Here is a 22,294-nt window from a genome sequence, read left to right on the forward strand (position 1 = left end):
GAAGCCCATCAACCATGTCACCATAGAGTGACGTTCTTGAATTATTTCCTGTGGGGATGCAAAAATATCATTCTTCTATATTTATTAGCTTGTCATTCTTCTGTAAAGAAACCTTTCCCTTTCTAATTGCCTCATAATGTATTCATGTAATTCTGTGGAATGTGCATGAATTCTTTGTTCCCTAAAGTACAGCTGATATACCAGGTAAATATTACTATTTAGAATTAATATTTTCTGTAGCCAGCAACAGCCAATTATTTTATATCAAAGCTAATTCAAATACATTAATCATTCTAATAATTACCATTCTTATGCCATCTATACTTTAACACCGTGGTTCTCAACCTTGGCTGCACATTAGAATCACCTGGGAATCTTTTTAAAATCCTGATTTCTGGGCCTCATCCTCCAGAAATTCTGTTTCTTTGTTATGGGGTGAGGCCACAACATTAGTAACAAAGAAACAGAATTTCTGGAGGATGAGGCCCAGAAATCAGGATTTTAAAAAGATTCCCAGGTGATTCTAATGTGCAGCCAAGGTTGAGAACCGCTGCTTTAACAGAAGTCATCATAATTACTTTTGATATTGAGTTATACAATGTCCACCCAACAAAGGAGAAATGCCTATCTTTTTATTTATAGGCTTCCAAAGTCCATCATAATCACAGACACCACAGATGAAAGTACTTACATATAATCCTCTCCTTTAAGAAAAAGAAACTGCAGTAGGTCCTTAGTAAACATGTACACAAACACTTCCCAATCCTCAAATCCTCTTAAATGTATTCTTTTTAAATTCTTACTGCACGGGTGGAGGGGTGTTAAAGGGACACTGTAATACTGTCGACAACAACAAGTCCTGCTGTGCCTACCAGCATCGCCTGCATCCTGCCCCAAGCTGGCTTCTGCCAGCACGTTTGTGTTCACATTCCTGTCACAGTCCGGCCCCGGGAGCAGAGCACCATCCAGATCTGAAAGAGATGGAGAGTCATCTGTTATTACAGCCGCACCACAGCTGCCATTCAACACACTCCCTTCTGGAACTGTTTCTTGGGCACACAGAGGGCTATCTGCAAGTGCTGAACACCTGCTCAACACCGCAAGGCACGGAAGGGTGAGACATGATTTTCAACCACAAGAGTAAGTGCACACGCAGCAGCAAGCACAGTGTACTGGAGAGCATGGGCTGCCAGCCTGGGGGCACCGGTACTCCAGCTCCATTGGCTACTGGCTACATGAGCGCATGTCAGTTTCCTCACATGCATCTACTTGTATCAGATTTGACAGAGAAATTAGGTTAATGCAAACCAAGTGTTATAATTATGATGTCTGGCACCCAACAGAGGATGACTACTGCTGGTACTAAGTACTAGATGTATAAAACATCCTATGGCTCAGAGCTGGGAAGGAAATATAAAGCTAAAATAAAAAGGAAGCTATCAGAGAAGAGGTCATTCCCAAGAGTTCATAGTGAACTGTGGAAAGGATGTGATAGGCAGCATAAAAGGAAAAAGCACACTAATGTGTTAATCCCTTTAAATCTGTTCCATCCCTTCATTTCTCTACCACTGCCTGCAACTGGCTCTTGTCTTTACTCTCCTGATTAGTGAGTAAATGACTCAAACAGTTCCTTGGTCTCCTTGCTTCCCAAATAACAGTGCTCCCACCACCACTCTCCCCACACACTGCCCGAGTGATCTTCCAAAAACATCAGTCTTTAAGTTGCTCCTTTACTTATGATCGCCCATGGTTAACCACAGCTTTTACGATAATCTTCAAACTCCTTTGAGTCCAAGGTAATGTTTCAGGTGCCTGCTTAGGAATCTAGACTCACCCACTGGCACCATCTACTCTCCCAGATGAATCACACATTTCTGAAGACAGTGTTAAAAATGCCGCGTACTATGGACTGTCCCTCTTCTGCCTTCTATTCAAGACCCATCCTTGGTATCACCATTCTGTACTGCTCCGAGTCTCAATACTAAAGGTTAAAAAGTTTATGGTGGGCAAATATAATCATACAATGAAACGCTACCCAGCAGTGGTTCTAGTGCAGCTATAAACCCCAAACCACCCACCAGATCTGGTACTTTCACACTACGAGGCCAGTAGGATAACACTTCCATCATGACCGAGAGAAGAATAGTTTAATTGATCCCAAGTAGACACAAATAGTCATGTAGGCTCCTGCAGGCTTCTGTAAAGAATTTGGCCTTTTTTTGCTAAGAGCAATAAAAGGGTTTTAAACAGGCTGTTAGGCTCGTTTGTCTTTTAAAAAAAAAAAAAAAAAAAAAAAACACCAAAAAACTATTCCTTGTGTAGGAATGAATCAAAGGAGGGCAAGAGGAGATATAGGGAGACCAGTTAGGAAGCTGTTTTAATACTACAAGTGAGAGCTGGTGGTGGCTTGTGACTTGGTTGAATGGCCATGGCAAATGGAGAAAAGTGGATGAATTTGAGAGTTTGTGGGGCAAAACTGACAGGGTTTGGTGACAGACTGGGTGCTGGGGTGGGGGCGAAGGTCATGAGCACGTTTCTAGAGTGTTGCTAATGGCAGCTGAGAACCTGAGGAAAGAGCCCATTCTGGAGGAACAGGAGGTGTAGGAAGTTCAATTGTGAAATTTACTGAGTGAAACATACTTCAGAACAAGGCTGAATAATATGCTTGGGGTGGGACGGGGTGAAAAAGGCAGCGCTAGGACTTCCTGGGACCAGCTCTGCCACGGCCCCGCTGTGAAACAGGCTACTTTGCTTCTGTGATTGAGGACCGCGCCACAGTGCTCGTGCAGTCCCTCCCCCAGCAGCAGTGCTAGTTGGGAACTTCCTAGAAATGGCATTTTCAGGCCCACCACAGACCTACCAGAGACTCTGGAGGTGGGGCCCAGCAACCTGGAGTTAGTAAGTCCTCTAGGGGACTTTGATGCTCAGGGAAGACTTAGGGCTGTATTTTTTTCTTCCAGGTGGAGAAATTTAGTACCAAAAACTTTAGATTTGGTGCTTGAGCTAGGGACAAAAATGTTTGAGTCGTTAGAATGCACATGGCAAATAAAGCCATGGGAGTAAACAGATGAGGCCTTGAGGAATCCTAGCATTTAATAATCTGCCAAAGGGTATAAAAAGATTGTTAGAAAAGTATTTCAAGAAGTAGTCCACTGTGACAGTGCTGTCAAGAATTCAAGATGAAGCCTGAAAATATGGGTCACTTTCATTTCATCCAAGAATCCTGAGCACCTCAGTGGGTGGGTGGGGGCAAGCAGAAAGTAACAATGGCCTGTGTTAAGAATGGGAGATAGCCCTAACCGGTTTGGCTCAGTGGATAGAGCGTCGACCTGCGGACTCAAAGGTCCCAGGTTCGATTCCGGTCAAGGGCATGTACCTTGGTTGCGGGCACATCCCCAGTAGGAGGTGTGCAGGAGGCAGCTGATCGATGTTTCTCTCTCATTGATGTTTCTAACTCTCTATCCCTCTCCCTTCCTCTCTGTAAAAAAAAAAATCAATAAAATATATTTAAAAAAAAAGAATGGGAGATAATGAATTAGGAGATAATACAATTTGAGAAATTTGGCTGTAAAAGGGAAGAGTGCCGAATAGAATAAGAGTTTTGTCATTTATAAGATGAAAGTAATAAACATATTTAAATGCTGAAAGGAAGAAGTCACTAAGAAGGGGAGAAGTTAAAGCTATTGAAGAAATACCACAAAAAGAAATGGTCAGGTTTGTAAGATTCCCAGGGAGTCTGTTTGGGTAACAGGAGAGAGAGCAAGGAACATCTGTCCGGATAGGAGTTTGAAGGCAGCACTCAGGACTTTTCTGTCCAGTAGATGGGAGGGTGATGCCAGAGTATGAAATAGGTGGGACGTCAAGAGGATGACTGAGAAGTAAACAGACCACACTCCTTCACCTGGTCCTTCAGAGCAGAACACTATTTGGGTCTTATTTTCCCAACTAGAGGCCCGGTGCATGAAATTCGTGCATGGGGGGTATGTCCCTCAGCCCAGCCTGCACCCTCTCCAATCTGGGACCTCTCAAGGGATGTCTGACTGCCCGTTTAGGACATCCCTCTCACAATCCAGGACTGCTGTCTCCCAACCGCTTGCCTGCCAGCCTGATCGATGCCTAACTGCTCCCCTGCCGGCCTGGTCACCCCTAACTGCCCTCCCCTGCTGGCCCAGTCATCCCTAATTGCCCTCCCCAGCAGGCCTGATCGCCCCCAACTACCCTCCCTTGCAGGCCTAGTCTCTCCCAACTGCCCTCTCCTGCTGGCCTGATCGAGCACAATTGCCCTCCCCTTCTGGCCATCTTGTGTGTTGGAGTGATGATCAATTTGCATATTACCTCTACTAGATGGGATATTTATCAAAATGCATAACAAATAAAAAGCTTTTCAAGAAATGTTAAATGCTACTTAAATAATCTGCCCTTTGCAACATTACTAGTTTAGTTGTAATTAATGGTGTTTGAAGAATAATTTCTGTTTTCAGGTGTACAATTGCACTAAAACACGTCCATACACTGAAAAATAAGTGAAATTCAGTAGCTTTGTTTTCCTACGAAAAGTTAAATGTATTTTGAAATTCAAAAATAAAATGCAAATCACTATCCAAACAATGTTATTAAGTTTCTGTCTTTTAAAAACAGTAATTCGAAAGTGTAGCCTGTTGAGAGGGCATTTGTCAAATTCCCACAATGGTTTGTCAATATGGGGTATTTCTATTTATGTAACATTCTATAGTGATTTGTTGAAGGCTTTCCTCTGCTGGTTCTTAAAACAGACATCTCCCGTCTTCTACCCCATCTCGAAAGTATTAGAATTTAACTTGTAATCTTTAATCCTACATGGACACTAAGTACACAACAGCAATAATAGATGGCTAGTGTAGTCGTCCTGTGTGCAATATTTCCCCTCCGCACAAAACCACACCCGTGCTAGACAGTAAATCTCTTTGGAGAGGTACCAGCTACTTGGTTCTTGGTATTAAAAACAAACCTCAACACAGGTGAGCTCTGCCAGGCTGACAACAGCTTTCCTAAGTAGCATGCTTAATGCATGAAGCAATATATCACATCACTCTGGACCTTACGTGACACCAGCCAAACTGCCTAGCAACTCATTTCTCATCAGTTTCGCTGATGTGAGTGGGAGAGAAGCCAGGTAACCAACTGTTCACTTGATATAGGGACGAATTTGCTTCGCTGAGAAGCAAAGGCAGTAAATCTTCCTCACCATCTTTTTCTCTAAAATTATAAGATTAAAAAGTAAACTCTTTAACATATTTGCTTTTCTAACATTCATGACTTTGCTATGGAAATCTTTCACTTCATTTAAACTTAGCAAAAAGGGCTAAGATCTCTCTACAATTGTCAGACCTTTTAAAGAACTATTAAAACGTTAGTTTCACAAGATAACAGCTTTCTGAATGGTAGCAGGTATTATGTGTGCTGTGTAATATGATTCAAATCATCAGAGCTAAATGATAAGCCATGTATAATTTCTTCTATTTTTACAAATGTCTTTCTCCCATGAACAGGTAATAGCAGACCCCTCCCTCAAAGAAGACAAAGAACAGAGTTTATGCATCAAGCAGTAAGTCCTCTGTATATGCTTTCTCACACAAACTTTCCATGTGTATGTCACAATAGTAAGAATGTTCGTATCCTTGTTGCATGAGGGAGCTAAGATTAAGCTAGACTCTAGCTCAGCCGTGGGCAAACTACGGCCCGCGGGCCGGATCCGGCCCGTTTGAAATGAATAAAACTAAAAAAAAAAAAAGACCATACCCTTTTATGTAATGATGTTTACTTTGAATTTATATTAGTTCACACAAACACTCCATCCATGCTTTGGTTCCGGCCCTCCGGTCCAGTTTAAGAACCCATTGTGGCCCTTGAGTCAAAAAGTTTGCCCACCCCTGCTCTAGCTGCTAGAGATAGAGAGCTGCATTGCTCATTGACTCAACTCCTGGTAATGTGTTACAAGCACCAGGCATGTGGCCTGGTGCAGAGCAAACAACCAAAAAGGGCTCAATTTGCAATGCTGTCCACCTTAAACTCACTTTCTAGTGATACTTGATACACTGTTCTGCTAAAGGAGCAAAGATAACCCTCACTACACTCTGCTAAACCAGCATTCAACTTTATTAACTTCCCTTTATTTAATACAACCATTTCAAAATCTTAAATGCACCTTCGATGACAGCTATCACTGTTCCTTGCACGTATACATTATCTTTAAAGCATCCTCCAGCCCAGCCAGTGTTACTCAGTGGTTGAGCCTCAATCTATGAACCATGAGGACACATGACTGGATTGTGGGTTGGATCCCCAGTAGGGGGGTGTGGGAGGCAGCTGATCAATGATTCTTTCTCATTATTGATGTTTCTATCTTTCTCTCCCTCTCTGAAATCAATAATATAAAAAAATAATATAGCAACCTCCTCCTCAGAATTCATTTTTAAAATAATTCTCTGATTAACATGTCTTGCCTTTTTAAAACATGACCTCTTGTAGGTCATGGGTTTTTTAAAAATCTGGTTCACAAGCAATGGAAAGAGCATCCTATATAATAAAAAGCTAATATGCAAATTGACCAAACGGCCAAATGACCAGTCGCTATGATGCGCACTGACCACCAGGGGGCAGATGCTCAACGCAACCTCTCCCGCCTCCACAGCAGCACTAAGGATGTCTGACTTATGGTGGGCCTAAGCCATCAGTCAGACATCTCCCGAGGGCTCCTGGACTGTGAGAGAGAGCAGGCCAGGCTGAGGAACACCACCCCCAACCCCCACCCCTGCGGAGTGCACGAATTTCGTGCACTGGGCCTCTAGTGTTTTTATGAACAGGTATAGGTTATTTTCACTTCCTTCACTGAGATCAGTATTTCCCTCGTTCAGTGGAGTAAACAGTTGCGATGTGGTCTATGCAATAAAGCACCCTTGAGCTCCTGCAGCAGTTCCCCTCCACGCGGAACTGCGCCTCCCAGCCTGGGCTCTCCCGTTCCCTCGCACTCCTCAAGGCGGGCACTCTGCCATGACCAGACCTCATCAGGCTCCCGGGTCACTTCCCACTCCATGAACAACACCCTACAAATGCTTTTGTGTTAAAGGCAAATATAAACAGATCGAATCTCTAGTTAAAACCTCTCGCTGTCTCAGAATCTAAAAGAATTTCACAATTACCACGTCAAACAGAATCACAGTCTGGCCCTAACCTACCCACCAACCTCATCTCCCTGTGACAGCCCCTTTCTATTCTTTTACCCACTATTCCAACTTGTCAGCTGCAGCAGGAAACATCCTCCTCCCTCCTGGCAAACCCCACCATACGAGGGCCAAGCCCACTGCTGCCTCTGCAGTAAGCTCTCCCCATGCTTCTTACTGAGCACCCATCACACTGCACTGGGTGCCACGGCCACCCCACTGTGAACACGTGTGCTCCGTCTTACATCAACATCATCTGGCATGTTGCTTAGTTTCTTGGAGTTTTAAATAAAACTTTTATTACCAAATTTCCTCGTGTTATGATGTGAAAAACTACTTTGGAGTCCCAGAAATGTAATATTTGGATATAACAACTTTTCTGGAAAGGAAAGCTTTGAAAATTTAAAACTATCTGGTCACCCAGAATATTAAAGTTCTGTCAGAAATCAAACAGTCAGTGTAACAGAAACTCGATTTGACGTTTTCAGGGTTTAGAAAATGTAATGCCCTTAGCAGGTGGTAACCACAAAGATGCCCTTCTCCCAGGTCCACACAAGCCTCCTCAGCACCCAGCAGGGGTCTGGCCACACCGTCTGTGTCCTCGGGGCTCTCACTTAGGTTAGCACAGCCATCTTTTGGGTCAAACAAATACGGAAAACGGGGGAGGAAAGAACACAGGTGGAGGAAAGATAGAGAAGGGGAAAGAGATGGCAGCATAGGCTTACCACCATATAGATGCCTACTAGCATTCTTTCAAGATTAAATATTGAAGAGTCTTAGGCATTACTATATTTTATAGCCCATGAACTACTGGTGGATTTTTTTTTTTTTTTTAATGAGTATCAGGGTCCTGGCCAGGGTGGCTCAGTTGGTTGGAGCATCATCCCATATGCCAAAAGGTTGCAGGTTCGATTCCCAGTCAGGGCAAATACCTAGGTTTCAGGTTAGATCCTTGGTTGGGGCATATATGGGAGGCAACCGATCAATGTTTCTCTCTTTCTCTCTCAAATCAGTAAACATGACCAAGACCACCTTGTTCCAGAGTATTTGTACAGTATTAAAATTTTTTAATGAGCACCAGACTTTCAAACTACTATTTAAAACTCAATTGTAACAGTTTATTAAAAAAAAAATAAATCATCACTTAAATTATACTCAACCAAAAGGATGCTGGGAAGATGAGGAAGAACATCTGGAATCCTTAGAGCAGTGGTTCTCAACCTTGGCTGCACATTAGAATCACCTGGGAATCTTTTTAAAATCCTGATTTCTGGGCCTCACCCTCAGGAAATTCTGTTTCTTTGTTACTAATGTTGTGGCCCCACCCCATAACAAAGAAACTGAATTTCGGAGGATGAGGCCCAGAAATCAGGATTTTAAAAAGATTCCCAGGTGATTCTAATGTGCAACCAAGGTTGAGAACCACTGCCTTAGAGCTGTGGTCAGCAAACTGAGGCTCACGAGCCACATGTGGCTCTTTGGCCCCTTGAGTGTGGCTCTTCCACAAAATACCACGTGCGGGCACGCATGTACAGTGCAATTGAAACTTCGTGGCCCATGTGCAGAAGTCGGTATTTTGTGGAAGAGCTACATTCAAGGAGCCAAAGAGCCGCATGTGGCTCACAAGCCGCAGTTTGCTGAACACTGCCTTAGAGGAAGAAAACTAACCCAAGATCTAGGCCCATCACCTGTTATCTGAAACCCCTGAGGTGAGGTACAGAAGGCAGATATTTCAGGGCTTAGAAAGTAATTAACTACAACACTCCCGGTGGGGTCTGTACAGCATCCTGCAATCAAAACAGCACTTCCGCAACAAAACAGAGATTCACAGCTAAGGGAGTAAAACTATCAATAGCTGGTTTTGCTGCCAACTGGGTATCAGGTTTTGTTATAAAAATGATTAAGAAAAAGCTTTAGGTAGTTTTATAGCTTTCAAGATTTTAGAATTAAGATATTTTCCTTCCTTCCTTTCCATTGCAGTGGTTCTCAACTCGTGCGTCTCGACCCCTTTGGGGGTCAAACGGCTCTTTCACAGGGGTCGCCTAAGACCATCCTGCATATCAGATATTTACATTACAATTCATAACAGTGGCAACATTACAGTTATGAAGTAGCAACGAAAATAATTTTATGGTTGGGTCACAACATGAGGAACTGTATTTAAAGGGCCAGAAGGTTGAGAACCACTGCTTAGAGACATCATGTGGGATAAACTCAGGGCTAGTTAAGTGGCAAAACTGAGTCCAAAGCCCAAGCTCCATGGTTTTTAAACGTATTTTAAATAGTTCACACAGCAAACATATGTGACATGGTCAAAATATTAGAAGTCTCAAATCATATGGTCATTTTTTCAAGTGTAAAGATGTTTAATAACTTTAAAAATATGGTCACTTAGAAAGCATTTTTAGATTCTGCAGCACATGAAAATAATGCCAAGTACCAACTACTACCCAAAACACAACAGAGCAGAAGTGGTGGTCAGCTGGTAACTAATTACAGAGTTTACTCTAATTAGAAGAAGTATTTCAAGTATGTGCCACGTTAGGGTATCTTAAAAATACTGAGTTTGAGCATTATTTTCTCAAAATTGTTTAATAAATACTCAAATTAGGTTTTTTAGACAAAAGGAGGTTATAAAAACTGAAAATGTAAAGCTTAAACCCAACTCAACTCAATTCACAAATGTTGTGCAGCTGTTTTCCCATCAGAAATACAGATGAGAGAAAGGAGCTTTTAGATGAACTGTATCCCTTGACCAAGACCACCTTGTTCCCGAGTACTGTTATCAGTATAGGATTCTCTCAGCTTCTATGAAAGATAGAAATCAATTACATAGTCTGCTGCTGCATCACTAGAAAATGCTTCTGAGGACGCTGTCTGTCATACTGGTTGGTGTCAACTTGACAAAACCGCACAGAAGATTCCTTCCAGAATCCAGTGCCAGAAGCCTGTCACCCTGCAGAACGGCTGTCCCCTTTTGAAAGAAGCTGCTTAGACTATATGGCACTTTGGAAAAGGCCAAACAGAGAGATGTGAAAGGCCAATTGCTGCCAGAAGCCTGAGGACAGGGAGGGAGGGGTGAAGAGGTGGCGTGTGGGACTTTTTGGGCAGTGGAACTAGTCTTTATGTTAGTTCAAAGCGGATCTAACTTTGAGTAGTGAGTCCAATAACAGACATGCTAGCCTCCGATTAAAAATACCCTCTGAATCAAGTTCCTGATATCCATGGGTGTGTTGTCTTCTCTTAACATTTTACAACATTTCTTTGAGGCATCCAAACACCAGCTTCAACATTATGCGGCAAAAAGACATTATTTAGAGCTGTGCTATACAAACTGTAGGCTTAAGAAACCCAAATGTGCCAAGCAATGCTTGGAGAAAAAGTGAAGAGTTCGCAACTCTCCAGACATTTAGGTATAGAACCTTAAATTATTTTAAAAGCATTTATTTCACTGAAAACTTCCTCTATTTACTTAATAAAATGAAATGAAAGTATAATCAATGTGTGGGGTTCATAAAAATGTTTGAAGTTTTAAAAGGGACTAGTTTTTAAAAAAGAATGGGTCTAGATTACAGTGGTTCTCAACCTTCTGGCCCTTTAAATACAGTTCCTCATGTTGTGACCCAACCATGAAATTATTTTCGTTGCTACTTCGTAACTGTAATGTTGCTACTGTTATGAATCGTAATGTAAATATTTGATATGCAGGATGGTCTTAGGCGACCCCTGTGAAAGGGTTGTTCAACCGCCAAAGGGGTCGCGACCCACAGGTTGAGAACCATTGGTCTAGAAGATCAAGCATGTCAATATCACGGCCCTTGGGCCACGTGCAGCCCACAACAAGTATTTTTGTGGCCCAGCTAATATAACGGTATGTAAAAAACGTTTTAATAAAAATTTCAACTTAATTTTTACAATATCCTATTACACATGATTATTAATAGAGTTACAATGTTCGCTGATGACTCATTACTATAATCATGTTGCATTCATTTCCCTTACTCGCCCTACGTGCAGGCGCACCATTTCTCTCCACTAATACTAGCAGCGAATATTTTAGCAGACAATTGCCACGTCATTAGTCTTGTACAGACTTGTTTGGTGTGTGCAACAGGAAGTATTCCACTTTTGGAGAACAAGAAAAATAGATCTGTGTTACGCTTATTAACTTGTGCAGTTATTCAGTGTCTGGTAAGTTAATATTCAAGAAAAAATATTAAATTTTATTTAAACGTTCTATTATTTTATGTTAACGATGACTCATTTATTTCAGCTCTTTGTATTCAGCATGTCTCTATAGAAATAAACCTATATTTCTATGAAAATTGAAGCTTTTGCCGATACCGGTTTGGCTCAGTGGATAGAGCGTCGGCCTGCGGACTGAAGGGTCCCAGGTTCGATTCCGGTCAAGGGCATGTACCTGGGTTGCGGGCACACCCCCAGTGGGAGATGTGTAGGAGGCAGCTGATCGGTGTTTCTCTCTCATCGATGTTTCTAACTCTCTATCTTTCTCCCTTCCTCTCTGTAAAAAATCAATAAAATATATTTAAAAAAAAAAAAGAAAGAAAATTGAAGCTTTTGTTTTTTTGCGGCCCCCATAAACTTACACCTTATTTGGCCCGTGATAGCCTTTGAGTTTGACATGCTTGTACTAAACCAGCGGTTCTCAACCTGTGGGTCGCGACCCCTTTGGCGATTGAACGACCCTTTCACAGGGGTCGCCTAAGACCATCCTGCATATCAGATATTTATATCACGATTCATAACAGTAGCAACATTACAGTTATGAAGTAGCAACGAAAATAGTTTTATTGTTTGGTCACAACATGAGGAACTGTATTTGAAGGGCCAGAAGGTTGAGAATCACTGTACTAGACAGTCTTAACAAAACATGAGACCTGCCTCTATTATCTCCTAGCTGAATGACCTTGAGCAAGGCCTGACCCTCAGTAAACACAGACCCACTGTGTTCTCTACTGGTCAGAACTTGCCTAAGAGGTGTAGTCTATTCTGTCCACCAAAACTTCCAGGTGAAACAAGCCAGGTGATGTCTATGACTGGAAAAATCCACAAGGTGGGAGGTACAGCACTTAGCCCAGACGACTTCAGGGAAATTCTTTAAATGCTAATATCTGAAGAGTTATCAGGCAGATTAGAGGTTAGAGGTTGGGCTCAGATTATACTGCCCAAAATGACAGAATTTAGTAATTAAAGCAAAGCAATTTTTGGCTCAATATAAAATAACTTCCCAATAATCATAGTTAATTATCCTATACTGGAATAGGCTGCTTATAAAAGTATTCTAAGTATTCAAACAGAAAGTCAAGCTGAAACTATAAGACCATTTTATATAGAATTTGGTGGGAATTACACTGTACTGGAAAGCCGATTTTAAATAACCTCAATAGCCTCCCAACTTTAAGAGGGATTAAAATGACCATGATCGGTGTTGTGTTTTTATGTACATTTTAAAGATGAGAAATTGAGGATAAGAGTTAATTTGAAGGAGAAGAGCTCATTTCCAAATCCTGAATCTATTTGGGTTCTTTCCTCTCTTTGAGTGGTTCTCATCCTTGGCTCACATTATAATCACCTGTATACCTTATAACAAACCCACCAACCAGGCCACATCCCCGACCAATTAACCAGAATAACTAATGGAGAGACCCACGTAATGCCAACATACGGGCACGACTGATACCCACTGTTCTGCACCAAGGGTCGGCAATCCAGCTTTCTTGGAACACATCCATGTGCATGTTTCTATCCCGTATGACTGTTTTCATGCTACAATGGCTGAGTTAAGTAACTGACCTTATGACCAGCAAAGCCAAAATAGTTACTGTTTGGCCCTTTACAGTAAAAATTTGCCAATCCCTGGCTCTATATCAATTGTGTCCTAACTCTTATAAACCGGATGGAGAAGACCACCAAACAGTGTTTACTACACACACCTGATGTTCAAACAAGCAAAATTTCTACTGATGAAAACTAAACCCAAACCTAAAAAGCCACAGGAACCATTTCACAGGATTACTATGACATTTTGCCCTTTCCCAAAGGGAAAAGGAAATAAAAACAGTAATTCTTTTTAACAGAAAGTACTCCACCCCCACATGATCACCATCATGGAAATCAGACACTGAACAGCGACAGAGCTTCAGGGCAAAGCAAGCATTACATCACGTGCGGCGCTGGACAAGTGTGGGGTCTGCAGAGAAAACCTCCAACCCACCGGGCTGCTGCTTCAAATAAAAAGTTAGACAGGGGTAGTCAAGTTACGTTAAGGCAAAGTTCCAATCTATTTCCACCCCTCAATAATGCCCTGCACCCCACTTTTTTGAAAACCCACACAACAAATATGACATGCTAAGATTCTTGTACATACTCCTTTGATATATTGAAAAGTCTCAAAGAAAAATTTCAGAGGCCTCCCTTAACTAAGGAAAATGAGGTAAGAGTGGGACAAATTTAAATATTCCAGCTTCTGTAATATTTATTGTAAGAACAGCAGCTCTACACAAATGAGAATAACACTATTACCATTTGCAAAAATCTATAAGCACTTGTAAATGTTTAATTTACCGAAAACATTAAAGAGTAAAGGATGCTGCCTGGGCAATGTGGCTCAGTGGTTAAGCATCAACCCATGAACCAGGAGGTTAGGGTTCATTTCTGGTCAGGGCACAGGCCTGGGTTGCAGGCTCAATCCCAGTAGGGGCATGTAGGAGGCAGCCAATCAATGCTTCTCTCTCATCATTGATGTTTCTCTCTCTCTGAAGTCAACACAAATATATTTTTAAAAGAGTAAAGGATATTAACTAGGTATCAAAAATGTTCTGAAATAACAAACTACATCTTACAACTAAAGAACTTATCGTTCCCAGCACTCGGTGGAAAAAAGGTGAGCAGAGTCTAAAGCAGGAAAGTCAAATTACTAAACATTGAGTGACGTCTGCATGCCAAACAATATAGGCAAATGCCTGATTATTAACACAGCCTTTGCATAACCCACAGCCACAGGCCTAGAGAAAATGCTAAGATACCAAAATTATGTGCTTGAATAATTTCACCCTTCTATTTTAAATATTCAAATTTCTTATTAGTTACGTGTATTTCATAATGACAAAAAAACTTTAAAAAGCATACTTCAACATTATTGCCAAATGGAATTATGTTGAAAACTGAAATAACTTTGTATGCACAATATTTACCCGGTTCTTCCTTAATGAACGACATATCTTCTTCTGGATAGGCAACAGGTGGCTGCATCACGGAGCAGTCTTCCAAACTTGTTTCATTATTAGGTGGTATATTATAAATAAATCTCTTTGCAGTTTGGTTTTTCCTCCTTGTTTTGTTGCCAGTTTCTTGAATTCCCTGGGAGCCCATATTATTCCAAATAAACACTTTTGTTTGACTTGGGACTTCACTTTCAGCCAATTCAGGTGAACCATCCTGAGCCCAACCACTGTCATTCATTTGGTAGTTCTCCATTTGGCCCTCATCGACATTGCAACCATCATTTTCAGTTTTTACATTACTTGCCAAATTGGTAAGATTCCGTGTTGCCCAAAAACTGGCAATTTTTTGATCCCGCGATGAAGACAGACCATCTCTACTAACTGGTTTTCTGTTGTTATAGTCCACAACCACAGACTCCGGAGCTTCAGATTTAATGCTTATATTTAAGGCATCTTTAATGAAATTTCGGCAAGTCTGAACAACTTCGCTCATTTGCAGGTAGCTGGCCACGGTCATCACTTCAATGGCATTTTGGCTTGTGAGCACCAGGTTACCAGAGTACAGGAAGTCCAAGATGACGGAGAAACCTTGAACTGCAGCAATATCTAAGTGGGTAGTATTGTTTTGGTTAGGGCTTTCTTTGTTGGAAAAGCAATATAAAGTCTTAAAGAAACGGCTGCCTGCAACCAGGATGTTCTTATGAGCTTTAAAGATTTTTCCGCTCACCACAATGCTGACATCACAAAGAATACCTTTCTTTCTCTGCTCATTTAATTGTCGAAGAAGTTGATAGCAATAAGAGTTTTCATTTGGCCTACTATTAAAGTCACAGTATCCCTCTTCTGAAGGTATTTCTGATTCCTATAAGTGAATGGAAAACATAAATGTTAAACTCAAGTTCCTCATATAAAATAGGTAGTACTTGCATATCCTCCTGTGTACTTTAAATAATCTCTACATTACTTATAATATCCACTACAATGGAAATGCTGTGTAAATAGTTATTATACTGTGTTGTTCAGGGAATAATGACAAGAAAAAAGTCCGTGCATCTTCAGTACAAGCTCAACCATAGCCGCCCTAACTCCATAGTACATGTCAGCAACAAAGTAATGTTTTTTCCCAACATGTTTGACCTGCGGCTGGTTGAATGGGTGGATGCAGAACCTGCAGGTGCAGAGGGCTGAATGTACACTAACGTTAGTAATCACCACAAAGTGCTCACATCCCAAGTGCTGAGAGGAAAGTGTGAACAGCTTGGGGCACGCCATTGCTAATATAAGAAAAATCGGACACCTGAATGAGAATCAGCAGGATTTCATATACAGAGTAACATGTATCATGTCCTTCTTGAAATATAAAGTAAGGACAAGAATTAAGAATTACTGAAGTTAAAATAAAACACTCTGTAGTGCATTAGCATTAGCAAAGCAGGAGCTGCTTCGAAGCTGGCACACTCAGCACCCGCACTGCAGGAAGGACATGGCTATGTCTAACTGTAGTGACCATTTTAGGCTCTGGTCGTTGTGTTCTCAATCTCCTGGGCTAGCCCCAGGTTCTGAAATTCCCCGCCATTATCAGACCAAATATCCTAATTTTAAAAAATAACTCATACAAAAGCCTGTACACCAAAACATTTGCCCATTCTATTTTAAACACAAACTACACAAATCAAGCACAGTTATTCAACCACTTTTTCTCTCATTACTATTGTATAACAGTGATGTTCCCTAATTTTACAAGCAACACTAGCAACTTCTTTTCCACTACGATCAGAGCACCTATTAAATGTGCCCTTGGAGACAAATGGTTTACAAGTCAGTGTGTGTTGCTTTCCAAGGGGAGTATTACTTGAGGATTTGGGTGAAACATAGCTAAAATAAATGGCCAATATTATTTGCTGAACCAAATAAGAAATTCTTATACTAAAGGCAAAAAGTTATCACTAGTGATCAAGACTCCTAAAGCACTGAAGACTAAGACACGGGTGTTAGAAGCACAGGAGGTGCATCTAATCCAGATTTCTCTTGGGATGGGGGGGGGGGGGGGGGACGTTTGGAGGAAAGATTTGAGACTTAGAAGATGAAAGAGAAGGATGGAAGGATGTGCATTCTAAGCAAAGTAGATAGTGGGAGAAAAAGAACCAAGATGGCTACAATAGCCTTACAATTCCAGATTTCTTAAAATACTCCAGGGTGATCCAAAAACCCAAGATATGCAAATGTGCACTTACTAACATTTAAAAGTTTCTATAGCTTTCATCAGATTATTAAGAGATTAGAATCCCCGACAAGATTAAGAATCACTTCTATAGGTGCCAGAGCTTTAGAAGCAGAGTGATCTGATTGGATTAGTGGAAGAGATGACCGGAGCTAAGTAGAGGATTAATACTGGGGGACTAGGACTGGAGATACTGACCAGCGGAAGCCACTGTTAACAGTGTAACATACTTGCAATAATCAAGGACCTTAACTAGGGAAGATGGATAATGTTAATAGGGGGAGAGGTGGTGAGGCAGAGTTTGGAAAAATATTTGGGAGGTAAAAATCAGAACTTGAGTGATTAACTGGATTGTGGGGGTTGGGGAGAAAAGAATCAGAGGGTCCTCAGCATTCTAGCTTGGGAAGCTAGATAATGCCACCAATTTGTAGGGAAATCTACACCACCCTTCTGAGGGAGAGTGAGAGAGAGAACTTCAGTTGCAAGCAGTAAACTCAACTGTAGTCAATCAATAAATAAGAAAATGCTATTTAGCTAAAAACCAACAAGCAATTAGCATTTACTTCCCTGCCCAGAATTATAGTCCCCTTTCAAAAAACAATTATGGATTCAAACACAATGTTAGGACCTAATAATATTCTACAAAGTGGTTCTTTAATGGGCATAGGTTCATCTTTAATATTTCTTCTTCTTAGTGAGAGGGTTTTCAGATTTTCCTCCTAAATTGACAAAAACAATAATCCTGAGCCATACTGTTGCCAAATTCAAAGAAGGCTGGTAGCTTTGCTTCACCTTTGCTTTAGTGATGATCTCAACATAGTCCACTTAATAATGTCAACCAGACCAGATCTGAATTCAGCATTTACTTTCTGGAAAGGCTAAGTAAATGCGTAACACCAATACATCTGAGTGCGTGTCTCAGGGTTAGTAAACTGGAAAGGGCTGGCACAATGTGCGATGTAAGCTATGAAATTCCACAAGTGGGTAGAAAGTGACCTGAACCAACAGACAGTGGAATAATCACTGTTAAAACAATTTTTTAAAGTCCTGTAGGCCAAATGGTCAATTCCTGTATGAGCTAATTATTGAACTTCTATAAAGACATAGTCAGTTGTTACTCAAAATACAAGGGATAGCCTGGCCGCTGTGACTCTGCGATTGAGGGTCAACCTATGAACCAGGAGGTCACAGTTAGATTCCCGGCAAGGGCACATTTCTGGGGTTGCAGGCTCGACTCCCAGTAGGGGGAGTGCAGGAGGCAGCCAATAGATGATTCTCATCATTGATGTTTCTGTTTCTCTCTCTCCCTCTCCCTCTCCCTCTCCCTCTCCCTTCCTCACTATATGCTGTCCCTTACATGTTATACTCACATATGCTTATAAAGAATTACAGGCTTCTCTTTGAAATTGAAGGCCCAGAACAGATTTTGAAAGCTTATTTACAGACTCTTCCATGAGGAGTCCTTCACAACTAACATCCAGTTAACAAGAATATCAAACTTTTTAAGAAGGTGCTATAATATTTTAGTCACCACCATGAAATTAATGAAAAAGAACTTTTCTTACCTAGAGGAAAAATAAGAAAGAAAATTAACCCTTAATGACATACTAAGATTTGGCCAAACTCCTCTCAAAAAACGGGCCTCCTTAAAACAACAAAAAAAGAGTGTGTATGTAATAGAGTGAACTACCCCAACCTCCAACTGAATTCTTGCCTAAAGAACTAACTCTAACACTCTTATTTCAATGTTTTTAAGATAGGAGGAAGTTGATGCAAGGCATTTTTTTATGGAGCTGAGAAAAATGGCATGTGTGATGAGAAATCTCAGAATGTTCAAAGAACTGGATGGCCAAGGTCTCAGAGGTATGAAAAAGGGAACTGGTTTGCTCTCCAGAATCAGTGTGATTGCGTGAGATAAAGTAGCCTCCAAACTGATAAAACTGGTAACACTAAGACATGAGAAACACCAGGCCACAAAAAGCATCTTGTTACACTTATCTGCAAAGAAAATAAGAATGATGATAAAAATAGTCCTCATTTACTAAGTGATTATGTGCTGGCATATATACTTTGCATACATGAGAAGCTATGTTTTGCTTGCCAATAAAGAGAATTAGGATTCAGGTCTCCCTATCCTTAAACCCGAAAATGCTCTTACAGTCTGTGTTATACTGCCTCCTATTGGTAATCAAAGACTGCAGGACAATGGAAAAAAATGAACTGTCCACAGGATAGGTCAGTTCTTGAACCTATCACTCATATTAACAAGGAGAAATGTAGGTGGTACCTGCAAGGCACACACAATAGCAAATTAACACCCCAAACTAAGGTTAGCTAGAATTAACATAGACAAATGATTAGGATCAATTCAGAATGGAAACAATCCAAAATCCAACCAAGGGAACCAATATATAGCCTCAAAGTAAACTGTATCCCCTCAGTCTGATGAAAGAATGTCTCAAGAGAAAGAAGATGGGCTGCATAAGAGATCTATAAAAAGAGAGCTTCAAGGGGGCAAAGGAGATGGGAAGGGAGGGATAATTCAGAGATCAAGTTTAATAATGATTTTACCCAGGAGTGAATTCCCAGATCCGGATGCATGCCTGGGGGAGAATACATGCCCCACACCAAGTCTGTCATAAGGTGATCCAACTAATTCCCCTTCCTCTGATTTCAGGCTCACTAAGCAGCTAATTATAATCTGCATTTCCATTCAGCTTTGCCTACAGGGAGAGACTATGCTGATAAGAGGAGTAACTGGCCCATTGTACTAGTATATTAAGAAAGTTCTTTCTAATTGTCTATTTTAATTTTTCTGAATAACCAACCTACCATTATTTAGAAAAGTCTACTTTCATTTTCACAAGTTTCCCACCTCCATCATTTTACTTAACCCTTTAAAGCCTCGGACTCCTCTTCTGTAAAATGAGCGCAAAATGATGATTTTGCAGAGTTAAGGTAAATGCGTATTTGGCATATGGAAGACAAGGAAATGTTAGTTCTATTTCACTCCATGGCCCAAGCTCACAAAGCTAGTAATTGCAGAAAGCTGAGATCTGAACCCAGATTTACTCCAAAACCCGTTCTTTCCCCATTACAACATTCTTCACAGGCTCTGGTCTCAGTTATCACCAAGGGCTCTAAGGCTCAGGACAATTTACTTAACCTTTCTGGGCCTTGTATCTTTAAATAACCTTCCTTCTGGGCTTAGGCAGTTAAAATTTGTGCAAAACTATTGCCACTGTCCCCTGGGAAAAACAAACCTACACTTTAAAGTTCAAGCCTTAACTCCTGAGAAGGTTCTGGGCTATGGAGTTACTAGATGCTGCTTAATTAACTCCAGTGTAAGTGTTCTGAGCACCAAGATCATTCCAATAAACAGGGGGGCTACTATCTGCAAGTCGACTTTCCAAGCCAATGACTGGCTACAAGTACAAAAGAGAGAATCCCACCCACCAGCACAGGTTGTCCAAAAAGTCTTAAAGGAGAACTGATCAACCTCTGCTAGGCCTGAAAGGGGATTATCAAAATGGTCAGGATTACTCTCTCTAGAGTGGAAATATTAAAACAAAAAAGGAAGAACCAGTGTGCAGCTTACTTGTTTTGTAACTAAGGACTTGCTTTCAAGGAGTTTGATAAATATGTACTCTACCAGTCAAATCAACTTTTGAAAAAGGCGGATTATAAAAAATCTCAACACAGAAATCTGGGTAGAACAGGCAAAAACTACAGTAATTTACCCAAAGCAAAGTTCAACAAGTTCAAAGATGAATTCAGTAAAATTATGTACAAGAGAAAGGAGTGTTAAGCAAATAGCTTCCACTACATTTACATACTGCTCTCATATTTCAAACTATTCTGACTTGATGTAAAGAGTTTTCTCGGCTGGATGTTCTCCTAAAAGGGGTGGCATCAAAGGTGAAGGAAATTGTTTAATTCATTCTTCAAAGAGCTCCCAGGTTTGACTTCCACCAGCATGCTATAAAACACTGAACCTAAGGAGCTTTTCAAAAATCACAGGCAATGAAACTTTTGACCGCAAAGTCAACCTTTCCGGGTTAAAGCCTTCAACCTTGCTTTCCTAAGTTTTCTTTTTTATTCAATCTGATGGGGCAAAGAAATGAGTCGTAAAACAACGAAATAAAGTCAGCGCTCCGATGAATAAACTGTCATCCCCCCGCCCTCCCCAACTCACCGATTCACTTCTGAAAACTTGTTCCTGGGCTTCCCCACCTCCCACGCCCACGGGGCCCGCACCTCTCCCGGCCGCAAAGATGCTCCCCGGGGAGAGCGGCGCGCGGAGCTGACCGCCCTTCCCCGCCAGGACCGGGCGGGCAGGAGCGGGACCCGACCGTACCTGGGCGTTGGCTTCGTGGAGCCTGTGCTCCGTGGAGACGTGGTGCCGCAGGAGCAGGGTCTTCTTGTAGTTGCGGGTCCCTCGCGACAGCTCGTCGTGGCCCCCGGGGGGCAGGTCCCCGCCGCCGCCGTCCGCGGGGGTCTTCTGGCACCAGCCGCAGGACATGAGGCCGGTGTCCTGGCAGTAGCGCAGCCAGGGGAAGTCCCGCAGCCAGGCCGCCTGGAAGGAGCTCTGCAGCTTCTGCAGCAGGGACTTGGGCCGCGCGAGCGGGAGGTGCGGGACCGCCTCGCCGTCGCCGGGCCCCGCGCCGCCCTCCGCCTCGTCCCCGCCGTCGCCGCCCGACCGCCGGCCGCCGCCGCCGCCTTCCGCCCCGCTGCCGTCGCCCAGGCTCGCCCCCTCCTCGTCGTCCTCGGTGCTGTCGCTCAGGGACGCGCCGTCCGGCACCGAGTCCTTCCCTTCCAGCGCGTCCAGCTCCAGGTCCGCCGCCGCCGGCCCGCGCCCGTACGGATGCTTCGGGGGCCACGCCGGGGGGTCGGGCCGGCCGCGGCTGCTGCCATTGTTGCCGAGACCCCCGCCGCCGCCGCCGCCGCGGAAGGCCAGGGTCCGACGGTTCCTCTCGGCGAGCAGCGGGCCCCCCGCGCCGCCGCCCAGCGAGCCGGGGCCGCCCGCGTCCGGGGGCAGCGGCGGCTCCGGCGCCTCCTCGGCGGCCGCGGCCTCGGGGTCCTGGGGCTCCGGGCCCTCCGGGTCCGCTTCCTCGTCCGCCCCCCGCCCGTTGGGCTGCGGCGGCGCGGGCGGCCGGGGCGGGCGCGGCGGGGGCGGCTGGGGCCAAGCCGAGGCCTCCCCGCCGGCGTTATTGTTCGCGGAGCCGCCGCCGGCGAGCAGCCCGCCGCCCCGGAACGCCAGCGTCCTGCGGTTCATCTCGCTGAACGACATGGCGCGCGCCGCCGCCGCCCGGCCCGGCTCGGCCTGCCTCGGGCCGCGTCCCGCGCTCCCCGCCGCGCTCTCGCTCTCGCGGGGCCCGGCCTCGCCCTCCCGCCGGCCGCGCTCGCCGCCGGGGCCGCCGCCGCCGCCGGCCGCCCGCGCGCCCTGCGCCCCCGCCCCGCCGCGCTCCGGGCCGCGTCCCGCGCGGAGAAGGGGCGGCGGGGAGCGAGGCGCGGCGGGCGCGTGCGGCCTGGGAAGTTGGGCGGAGAGCGGGCGCCCCTCGCTGCCCTCCGGCCGCCGCGCCGCCCGCCGAGCGCCGAGCCTGCCGCCGCCGGTGCGAGGCGCTGGGGCG

General features: G+C 43.5%; 1 protein-coding gene across 1 annotated transcript in view; it reads right to left on the bottom strand.

The window, feature by feature from the left end:
- Nucleotides 1–21,954, bottom strand: part of ZBTB10 (zinc finger and BTB domain containing 10) — a 32,875-nt gene extending 10,921 nt beyond the window's left edge. Inside the window, exons 1-3 of the mRNA XM_070391996.1 lie at nucleotides 21,022–21,954; nucleotides 14,414–15,305; nucleotides 873–971 (exon numbers count right to left, since the gene is read on the bottom strand). Of these exons, the coding sequence (XP_070248097.1) occupies nucleotides 873–971; nucleotides 14,414–15,305; nucleotides 21,022–21,954 (1,924 nt within the window). The remainder of the gene's footprint in view (nucleotides 1–872; nucleotides 972–14,413; nucleotides 15,306–21,021) is intronic.
- Between the last annotated feature and the right edge of the window lie 340 nt (nucleotides 21,955–22,294).

This window comes from Myotis yumanensis, unplaced genomic scaffold (assembly GCF_028538775.1).
Source record: "Myotis yumanensis isolate MYYU_CA2020_CCGP unplaced genomic scaffold, mMyoYum1.0.hap1 SCAF_15, whole genome shotgun sequence".
NCBI lineage: Eukaryota > Metazoa > Chordata > Mammalia > Chiroptera > Vespertilionidae > Myotis > Myotis yumanensis.